The 11,860-nt window shown below is 30.1% G+C and overlaps 1 protein-coding gene across 1 annotated transcript; it reads left to right on the top strand.

Annotated features, from left to right (window-relative positions):
- Positions 1 to 3,743: 3,743 nt before the first annotated feature.
- LOC114721930 (LOB domain-containing protein 30-like) lies at positions 3,744 to 10,092 on the top strand. The gene is made up of 2 exons (XM_028907823.1): positions 3,744 to 4,409; positions 9,480 to 10,092. The coding sequence occupies exons 1-2, from the start codon at positions 4,044 to 4,046 to the stop codon at positions 9,897 to 9,899; spliced, it is 786 nt and encodes a 261-aa protein (XP_028763656.1). The 5' UTR covers positions 3,744 to 4,043; the 3' UTR covers positions 9,900 to 10,092.
- The last annotated feature ends 1,768 nt before the right edge of the window (positions 10,093 to 11,860 follow it).

Raw genomic sequence — 11,860 nt, 5'->3', positions numbered from 1 at the left:
CGATAATGACGTTAGATTATTAATATTGATGACTTGCTTTGTATGTTTAAATATTATAGTATTAGTTAACATAATTAGGGGCTAACTGTTAAGTATAAGTACTAACAAGAATGAGTTTAGTGTCTGCATGAATGTTGGCACATCTCTTAATTAGAGGGATGTTGACAAGGGTACTTAGTAATATTATTATTTTTATAAACAATCTCTTTTATCTTTTATACTTGTGGATTTTGTTGAGGAAACTTTTTTTAAAAAAAGAATTACACTGTTCATAACTTATACGAATAATAAAGTTTATATTATTGCATTAGAACATTATATTATATGTTAGATGTATAAATTCTTGAATTTGATTGTTGAAGTTAATTATCGCAGCTGTGGTGAGTTGAGAGTTGAAATTTTGCCACCATTGTGATTTCGAGTTCATATTGGGGTAAACTCGCAGGCCAACCCATATTATTATTGTTATTATTATTTATTCTGACAATTTACATAAAAGTGAGATTACAATTCAATTTGCTTCAAATATATTGAACCATTTCAACTTTTGTACTGACTTTTCAAAACAAGATTCAAAGTTACTATAAGGAAGAAATTTGAAGAAACTCATTCCATGTTTTACCAGAGTGTTCTACTCAGTTGTTTGGTGAGGTTTGTGCCAATGAAATTTGTAAAGATTTAATTTAATTGTTTTTATAGTATTGTTGTTTACTTTTTATAGTATACTTGCAGCAACTAACTCTAGACTAGTTTTATTGAGAACTATCATGGTATAATTTGCTATGAGGGAAAGCTGCTCAAAGATTTCTTATGGCAAAACCGAACTATTGTAGGCTCTGATTTTTATTACAAATGCTTGCAAACTTCTCTTCTATGAATCTACAACTCCGATTTGAGTACCTGACAAGCTATTTGTACAAGTTTACTGTGTTGAAAAGAAATTTCTTCAGCTCCAGGTAATGCTTTCCTCCTTTCTTAGCATCATTTGACAAGAAATATTTTTCCATATCCATAATTTCTCATTATTTAATATTGATATCATTTTTAAATCTTGTTTTCTTAACTTTTTTTAAGGTGAAACAAAAGTATCTCAAGCCACATTAAATTTGAGACTATTTTTCTTAACTTTAATTATGTTAGAGTATGACTGTTAAGCATTTGTAACTCGTAAAAACCTCATTTGCTTTGAATGTCAATTTTGTCATTGATTGAAAAAAGAAGTAGTATTTTGAATTTCATGTCATGAGAAAATAATAATAATAATAATAATAATTCTGATTGGTCAATGTTAAAGGGAAATGGCTGAGGCGATCAGCTTTAGGAGTCACCGAACGCCGAACTTCGTGTGTTGACTGATTTAACGTTTTATCACTTTTTTCCATTTCTTCATAACCACTCATTCTTCTAACGCTCTCCCTTTTTCCCCTCACATTGTCTTCCTAATTTCTATTGCTACTTATTTGCATATAATTAAAGATATAGGAGTATATACAACAGATACTTCTAACCCATTTTCCAAAAACAAAAACGAAGCCTTTATTTATTGTGATTAGATTGGCATTAATAATGTCATAATAAGCACAAATATAATCAATATAGGTGACGTATGGTCATTTAAAGAAAGACCTGCTATGAAATAAATCCTCATAAAAGAACTTGAGTAAGGCCTTTTTTATATAATGTTATTCATTTATGTCGACTCTAATTTGAGTCACGTCGTAAAAATATACGCAAGTTTGACATTAATTAATGTAAATGATTTGTTTCAAATAAACAAAAAAGCGATTAATTACTCTATTTGACATAAGTTATACACTAATTTTGAGCAAAGGACATTTTTCTAGGTAAAATAAAAAAATAATCAATTCCGTTTTTACATACTAATTTTTTCTTTCCTTCTCTTACTTAGTCATTATTGAAAAAATATTAATAGAGTTAATTTGAGAAAAAATTGATAAATATGTGAAATAGCTCTTACATATAAAACCAACATCGACTCTTTATTTAGACCCGATATTAAGGACCAAAGAAGTGCTTCTTATTCTTTATTTTGTGTAATGACTAATGGTTATCTAAGTTTTAGAATATTAAAAAAATTAGTTAAATTGATTATTGTAATAAATACTATCCCCGGTCTTTAACATAAAACCAATTGATTAATTTAAAAAGATTAAGAAAGTTATTAAATCACTTAATTATAACATATGTTACATAATCTCTCTAAAATATTTATATTTATCATTAGATTATATAACCATTTATAAGTGAGTCAAATTAGTTTGGAGAAAAATGATAAATAAAAATATTTTAAATTAATTTAGTATCTTTTTTAATCTCCTCAAGTTATTTAATTGTATCTTATATTAAGGATAGAATGTAATATGCATTAAGTTCCCTAAGCTATCTTATTTAATAATGGGCATTGAAACTATCCCTTATTGGTAGGAACCCCTTATAATTACTATGTCAGAAATAAAATAGATTGAGATTTTATATTTAAAATTAAATCTAATCTTATAATGAACTTTTGTATTGAGGATGGAAAGTAGTATGATGTGAATGAAGGAGAAAGAGAAGGGGGCGTATAAGTAATTTAGGAGGCAGAAACTGAATTTGGAAGTTAGTGAAAAATAGGTAGGGGCGGGGGTGAGTGAGAGTCTTTTTCAAGCATTGGGAGAGAAAGAGAGAGATGTGTGATTGAAAGATTATTGAATGAAAGAAAACACAGAGTTGGCGTCTTTTGGCCTCCACGCTGCTCAAAACACGCTCTCCTCTCTCTCTCTCTCTCTATTTATCTCCTTCCTCTTCGCATACACACGTTTTCCCCTTAATTAAATTAATTTTCATCTCCCACTAATTATTCTACTAATATATCCTATTAATATTGGTAACAAAACACACACATATATGCGCACACATAAAATTTTAAATGTTGGGTTTGGTTGTGGTCTGTAATGATACCGAGTTCCCCATTCTTAAATGTGAAATTGTAAGTTCGAACTTTCTGTATAATTTTATACATGTTAACTAAAAATTTGCGACTAGATTCAAATATTTCGCTCACTTAGTACCTGTTATTACTTAGCTTATTGAATTTTTCTAGCCAACAACCTCTTCCCAAGAATATTTATCTACAATATTGTGTTTACTATTAATTACAAAAATACAAAATAATTTCCTTCTTTCTTAGAAAAGTAGTACTCGTATATAGAACCCATATTATTATTTTTATATACAAAAGAACTCGAACTAGACGGATTATTTATTATTCTTTTTAGACAATTATGAAAGTTTGATCCCACACTATTATAATTAATTATAACGAAGAATACACGAAAATTTATTTAGAAATTAGAAAGAAAGATAAACAAGGTGTTAGAAAAATGAAAGGTAACAACATACAATTTTGGTAACTACAAATTAATCAAAATCATAGAAGATGCCACTTAAACCAGAGTTTCTAAATTAAATACACCACCTTTCTGTTTAAGCCTTTCCTTCCTTTTTTTCCCCCCTTTATAATATACTTATTTGTTTTTTAATTTCTCTCCTTTTTGACTATACAACAAAATCCTCTTTCAAGAGAAATACATCATCATCGCCATCACTGCCATTAAATCAAACCTATCTTCCCTCACATAAAACTCATCTCCCCCCTCATGAATGAACATATACATCTCTAGAGAGAGAAAGAAGGGAGAGAGAGAAGAGAGACAAGAAGATGAAAGAAGGAAGGAGTTCGAGAAATAATAGGTGGTAGTAAGAGAGGTTATCGCATGTTTGCTTCACGCAAACAACTAAATGTCGTGTGTTAACCCCCTCCTCCTCCTTCCCCTTTGCTCCTTCGCGTGGCTTTAAAGACTTCTTCTATATCCTTTCAAAATCCCTCTCATTAAATATACTCTAACCCCACCAAACCCGACAATTTTCATCTCTCTTTCTCTCTCAAACACCTCAATCATATTCTCATCATCATCATCTTCCTCTAAACCCTAATCTTCTGATTCCTGTCTCAGAAGATCAATCATTGTTCCCCGTTAAAGATGAGTACGAGCTCCACCAGTAACGTTACTGGTAGTGTTGGTGGAGGAGGAGGAGGATGCGGTGGGGGAGGAGGAGGTGGTGGTGGTAGCGGCGGCGGTGGAGGGCCGTGCGGTGCCTGCAAGTTTCTGAGAAGGAAGTGCGTGCCGGGGTGTATCTTCGCGCCGTACTTCGACTCCGAGCAAGGCGCGACGCACTTCGCGGCGGTGCACAGGGTGTTCGGAGCAAGCAACGTGTCGAAGCTGCTTCTGAATATTCCGGTGCACAAGCGGCTGGACGCGGTGGTGACGATTTGCTTCGAGGCTCAGGCTCGGCTGAGAGATCCTGTGTATGGATGTGTCGCCAACATCTTCGCTCTTCAGCAACAGGTACTATAATTAATTAATTAATTCAGCTATATATATATTTGCTTAACTTGTTAATGAATGAATAAATCAATCAATTTACATTTAATATACATCCATGTGATGCATTGCTCATGTGATCTCTAGATAAGGATTGATGAGGTTTGTTGTTGGCATATTCTTCTGAGAAATGTTCGACCATACCATTTGTTTGTTTCTTTCTTTGTCTTTTATCATCGGTACTTTGGTTTGGTCTCTTCGATATATATATATATATATATATGTGTCTGTAGCTGACTACGGTACGGAAGAAGAAAGAAGAAGAAGAAGAAGCTGGGTGTGGGTGAATGAATCTTTAGAAAGTGATCTTTCGAACCCGTTTTGATTTCGGAAACTCTCAGAACACAGTACGGGGTTGAAACTTGGACATTGACATAGTCATTTCTCGTACGGCTATGGTGTGTTCTTAATTAATTAGGATTCTTTTTAGAGTAAGATTTAGATTTTTAAGGTAGGATTATTATGGGCTATACTTTCCTTAGCTCCTATTATAACACACTTCCAACCATTTCATCGGAATTTACAAGTACAATTAAGTGAATAAATTTGACTGAAAATAAAAAGAAAACCCAAATTTAGTATTATTTATGAATCACACTTTGAGAAGTGAAAAAAGAAAATTGTATCAAGCTTTAAATAGGTGTAATCTTGAAAAACTGTAATTAATACTCATTTGGTGACTTTAATCTCGTTTAGAAAGCGTCTTTCAATAAGGATTAGAAAACTGTGTGATATATATATATATATATATATATATATATATATATGGGGGGTAATACAAAGTTGTGAGGAAACTGACATTTATTTGATCAAGTAACCCACTATCTCTGTTTTAATAGTTTGTTTTTTAGCTCAAGAGTGAAAAACGGCTTTGACCCAGATCCCTTTGATGAACACATCTAATTTGGATGGTGGTTTTTATGTCAATAATTTATTTGATTAATAATTCAAAGGAGAAAAAAGTGATCAAAGGAGTTATTATTATTATTATTATTATTGGGAAAGGAAGAAGTTGGTTTTAACTCAAAGTCCTCATCGGCTTTTATATTTATAATAAGCATAAATACGTACTATTAAATAGACCTAACTTCTAAAAAATGCATAAACTAATTAACGTAGTGTCAAGTCATTTGATTCTACACGTCAATAGAAACTTTAAGTAGGATTTTAATTATAGTATAAACTATATATATGATCAAAAGCATTACCTTAACCAGTTTTCACTGGTTTATTTTGCAGTCAACTCACACGATAATTACTCGAAAAAGGGTTCCATTATCAGAACTATACTTATCTAATATTTTCCCCAACTGGTGAAGTTAAATCTTTCAAAATGTCATCAATTCACCATCAATAACTAGTTTTTGTGATTAATAATTTATTTTGATTGCTTATTACATACGTTGCTTGAGGGATATATATATATATATATAGAGAGAGAGAACGTAAATAGATCTTCTAGAGTCTAAATTATCCCTGCATTTTTTTTTTGGTTGCCCAAAGAATATGCTTAATATATAGCTAGGTAGTTTAAATATTGCAAAATTTTCATTTGTTAATTAGAATTATAATTTTTCAGTCTTCGGTTAAAAAATTGTATATAACTTAAATGATCCGGATAAAGAAGGTAGGAAAACCCAAAAACATGAAGGGTGGAAAGACGTTAAAGAGAAAAAATTGAAAGAAAAATGGAAAGCAAGAAGGTTAGGGAGGATGGCATGAAACCTAGGAGGACAGATTCATGCTTTTTGCTGAATTCTATAAAGAAACCCCTCACACATCTCTCTCTCTCTCTCACTCAAATTTAGGATGAGATGGTGTACTATAGGGAAAGATTTGCAAATAAATTGTAGTATTATTATTATATTATTAATATAAAATTTATTGGAAATATAGGGCCCATGTATAGTTTTAAAAAAAATAATTTAAAGAATAGTATTTTGAAAGAGATGAGATGAAGTGGTCGGCGGTTACCCGCTGGGCGTTCATCTCCCCCTTCTGGGTTTTGCTTGTTTTGTGGATTTGGTCGGTTAGTTTCTCGGTTTCCTCCATTTTTTCTGTTTTCTCTCTTTTCTTTTATTTTGTCCCTATCACGTCTTTTCGGTTTCAGCCAACAAAATAATAACAAATAAATCATTTAAAACAAACATTTGAAGTAGACAAAAAAGTGCTACTTTTTTTTCAATCTAGAAGGATTACATTTTAAGATCTATGTATCTTTTTAGAAAATGAAAAAAATGGGTGAAAAGACCTTGTATAAAAACTTGTGGACCTGAATTATTTGATACTGACACATTTACATGTATAGAGTAAAACACCTTTATTATCTTTTGTATCTTGCCCTTCTTTTATTTTAAAAATATACACTTAAGTGCACATTGTTAACTACATAAAAAAAATTCTAAAATAATATTTTTTAATTAGAATTTTTATTGAAATAATTTAATCTTCATAATACTAAACCTGTAAATTTTGGCCAAACATTTTTTAAAGAATCTAAAATTTTTTATTTTTCTTAATTTTATTTTTTTACAAAAAATTTTATTTAATGTTTTAATCATATTCTGATATAAAATTAAGTAATTTAGTTAATATAGAAATAAAAAAAATGAATGGAAATTTGATTAATTTTTAAATAAATATATAATTAGTCAATAAATTATAAATGTTTCTAACAAATTTTTTACCTAAAAATTTTAAGTTATAAATTTAAATGATTTTTACAATCTCTCAAAATTAGATAATTAATATTATATGATAAAAAAATATGTATCAATATATTTTATAGCAACTTAAAAGAAACATAAATAAATAAGTTTCAATATATGTGATGAAAAATTATAAAATTTTATAATATAAAAAATTAATAAATTTGATTACATTTTAAAAATTTTGAAAATACAGGAATTCAAATTATTTTTCATTGTATTAAAAAATATTTTTTTGACAAGTACAAATGTTTAGATAACTTTTATATTTAAGATGTGTATTTTGATCAAAACAAAAGTGTAAAAGTCAAACTTAATAATGAACTAATAGTGAAATAGATGAAAATGAAATATCCAATATATAAAGAAGGTCCGTGTAACATACATTTGAATTTTAATAAAAATTTATACATGTTTTTAAAATAAAGAGAAGGTTTTTATAATTTAAATAAAATAGAGGGGTAATTAGTATATTTTACTTTTATATACACACACAAAAAGTAACAATATTTCACATAATTTTATGTACAAAAAGTATTGGTACTTGAATTTAGGTCTTCCTGCCTAATAAAATTTTCAAATAAGTTTTTCACCTATTTTTCGGAATAATACTTATTCTTAGCTTTTATATTTATCTATTAGTCTACCCTTTATTTCGTAGAAGTAAACCAAATTATGTTATTTGGCTGGTTAAAATTATTTTTTCGCTACGTAATTTAATTGTTTGTGTTGAAGTATTTGAGTGATTGAGTAGCTTGACCCTAAATTATTTTATAATTGCACTATTGTGTCCTTGAGAATAAGTTCAAATTTTTAGTTATATACATTTATATAATTGATAAAATTACACAAAAACCCTCTTTAAATTATAAGTACAAATAATCTCAGTAACTTTTAAAATTTAATAACAATTTTTTTAGCTTTCAAGTTTGTGAATCATAATAATCAATTATATATCCTCTTGAGCCTTAAGCTTGATTTTTGTGCAGCCCCCTCAAAAATATTCATAATAGTAGTACTTTATTGTTGGGAGACCATGAGGGTAGATAGATCCAAAGGGGACAAATTTTCTAAACAGACAAAGTTACTTTAGAAGTTTATTTATAATATATAATTAACTATTATTAGTCAATCCTCTCATTACTTTTTAATATTTTAATGATCCTCATTACATATTGCCGTGTGAGTGTTTAACTACTATTAGCCAGCTCCTGGTCTTTGATTAATACTAGTAGCCAGCCCCATTATTTGATTTAATCCCCATAACTAATCCCCATATTGCTCTAATTATTGGTCACTCCTCTCAAATTCCGATTAATTAACGAAAATCATAAAAGAAAATATGTATATGACAATTATGTTAACTTTTACTAGCACTCATAATAAATTTCTACTCTATGTAGCTATCTTATTAAATGTATTGGTAATTTAAATATATGACAATGATTAAATTAACACACACAAACACATCTTACATCCTTGATGTTATTTACTGAAATTATTCTAATGGGAAAAAATGAATAACTAATTTATTGTGGGATGTAAACATAGGAACAAATATAGTAATCATTTGGTGTTATTTATGGGGCAGGGAAAGAAAATAGTTTTTGGTCTTATTTACAAAGCGGAGAAAGAAATCTTTCATATGAATGAATAATTGTACCCTTAATTTATTATTGTGCTGATTTTGTTTTCAATATGATGTATATAGGGATAAGATTGAAAAGTTGTTAAATTTTAAATAAAAATTAATGAAATTTATGGTTTTGTCTTGGTTTCTTTAAGACATGTTAGAATTGACTAGATAAAATCAGAAGAGCATCAAGCAGTGGCTGGCCAAAAAAAAGGGGAGTGTTGAATACTGAAAAACTAATGAGGATTGAGGGTTATTAGATTTATTATAATTTATACAATAATCTTTGTGTTTTCCATTAGTTAATTAGGCACGTATTTGTTTAATTTTTCCAATGACGCGGTTTATTGAAAAACTCTACTTTAAATGTTTTATGATTGACCTCAATAAGTTTGTTTCAAAGTCAACATTTCATACTTGTCATTCCTAAGTTTATACCCACCCTTATCGAAACTCTCACACTTATTCGTTGTTCTATGCTTAATGATATATATATATATATATATATATATAGTTTAAAATTAAATTATTCTGTGTTAAAATTCACATAGACGCACGCAAATGAAGGTAAATTTCAAAACAATCTTGTACAATAGGAGTATTAAGAATTAAATGATGGATCGACATTTTAAAGCCACTTGACATTTACATCATCATCATCATCATTATTATTAAAGTTGATTGGTCCAACAGGTTGTGAGCCTACAAGCAGAACTTTCATACTTGCAAGGTCACCTTGCTACATTAGAGCTGCCCCAACCACCACCTCCTCCACTACCACAAGCAACACCGACGCCAACAACTCTCTCAATCGGTAACGTCCCGTCCGGCATAGCCACTTCTCTTCCGGTAACATATGATTTATCTTCTCTCTTTGATCCGATGGCCCAAAGTCCTTGGCCCTTGCCACACCGGCCCATGGATTCCCACCAATTTGGATCTAGTGGCTTACCGATAATAGGCCGTGGTAGTGGTAGTGGTAGTAGTAGCGGTAGCGGTGATCTTCATGCCCTAGCAAGAGAACTGCTCAACAGACATGGATCTCCTCCATCTTCAGCACCCATGGCTTGCTCCAAAGCTTCATCTTCATCACCATCATCACTTTCCAAATGATGATATTCTGATTCCAACAAACCAATCTTGGTCTCCTTAGGAAAAAGGATTTTTATATAATTTCTTAAAAGGAATTCAAATTAGCCGGTAATTATAATAACTGTTCTTTAAATCTTTTTTCTTTTCTAAATCCCAGTCCCCTTTTTGAGCTAAGTACTAATTAATGAACTTATATTATAATGTAGCCCTCCATTATTAGTTAATCATTTTCAATCTTTTGCTTTCGTCATCACTTAGTTTCTTGTTTGTCTTGGTAACTTGAGAGATGTTACAATTATTCTGCACAATTTTTTCGTTTTAATATGAAAGCAATATAATTAGAGACGTTAGTCACATTACAAGTAAAATATTTCTTCACTCTCTTCTTAATAGTATTTATTTATTTAGCTCATTCGTGATTTAAAACTTGTGTAATTACTTGAATTTTGATTTTGAATTATTTAAACTTGTATTTAAACTACGTGTTAATTTTTTTTTGGCGAATATGTTCTATTTTATGATGATACCAATTGTATCATAATTGCGGGCGCAGGTAATAGTAATTCCGGCCCTCGTATCACTCTTTTTCTTATAAATTTTGGGCTTCCTTCTTTTTTGGGCCAAGGTCAATTTTGGGCTTTCTTTGTTTTATGGGCCAGAATCAAATTTGGGCTTTCGAAAACCAAATACATCCCCATATTGTCTTCTAAAATCTCAGATTTGCAAGCTTTGTCAGAATCATTTTCAGCTTCAAAGCAACATAATCTCTCTCATTTTAACTCAAACTTTTGATGATCTTAATGTGGCTTTTAGAAAACTTATTCCACAAGCTTTTCAATCATATAAATTAATTATTGAACTTTCTTGTATGTATTGAAAATGAATAGGCCCCAAATTTTATTGTTCAACCATAGTTTTTTGGAAAAATGTTCGTCTCATTTTCCTTTGATGGCTTATGCATTCTTTCCCAACTTTTTTCCTTTGATTCAAATGAGGAAGCCAAGCCAGGGTTTTTATGATTCATTCCTCTCAATAGGAGATACAAAATATAGCAACAAGATCAATCTAATCCTAGGATGGGTTTTCAAACACTACCATATGTTTGATAGAGTGTTATGGTGGGTGAGCTGGAAAATGGAGAATTAGGTAAATAGGCTAGTCCGTTAAAAATAGGCTAGTCTGTTTAGGCACATTGAAAAATAAAAATTTAAGACCAATTATGCTATCATTAGCCAAGAATAAATTAAAAAAACAAAAAACAAAAACAAAAAACAAAAACAAAACGGCCTAATTTTACTTGCTTATATATTTACATATAATTGGAAAACCTTATATTGAGGAATGAAGCTAGCAATGCTGCTTTAGTTGTAAACTCAACGGTTTCACTGGTCACTGTTCAAACTTTGACCTGATTTATAGTCTTCGCCTGTGCTGGTCTCAGGATTATGAGAACGTGATTTTGTTTTCTGATTATGGAAGTATTTAGATGTAATCAAAATTATGGTTTTAAAAGTGATTTTACTGTATATAAAGGGGTTGTTTGATTATTAAGTACTTTTTAACAAATCGAGATAAACTTCTTCACATATTTATTTCATATACTGTAAAATCACTTTTAAAATCATGATTTTGATTCATCCAAACACCCTCAAAATAAATATGTGGAGAAGTTTATCTCTATTTGTGAAAAAGCACTTTTTTAAAAAATACTTTTCTATATTGAAGCTATTAACTTTTTTTTTTTTGCTAAAGCATAGGTATTCTCTTATTGGAGGCAATCCTATTCGAGGCATTGTCTGACACTAAATGTGGACACCTCTCCCAACAGGGATTCGAACCTTAGTTCGTTACGTTGTGAGGGATTGATGACTCGGAGATTTGATTAGGACCATTCGTATAGTGTATCGATAATATAATTCAAAGCCCAAAAGTCTATCTGACCCAAAAAGAAAGCCCAAAAGCCTATAATCAAATGTTGGCCC

Source organism: Neltuma alba, unplaced genomic scaffold, assembly GCF_004799145.2.
Source record: "Neltuma alba isolate B1F8T4 unplaced genomic scaffold, ASM479914v2 tig00012076_pilon, whole genome shotgun sequence".
Taxonomy (NCBI): Eukaryota; Viridiplantae; Streptophyta; class Magnoliopsida; order Fabales; family Fabaceae; genus Neltuma; species Neltuma alba.
The sequence above is the reverse complement of the archived record's forward strand: the minus strand, read 5'-3'. Positions and strand labels throughout refer to the sequence as shown.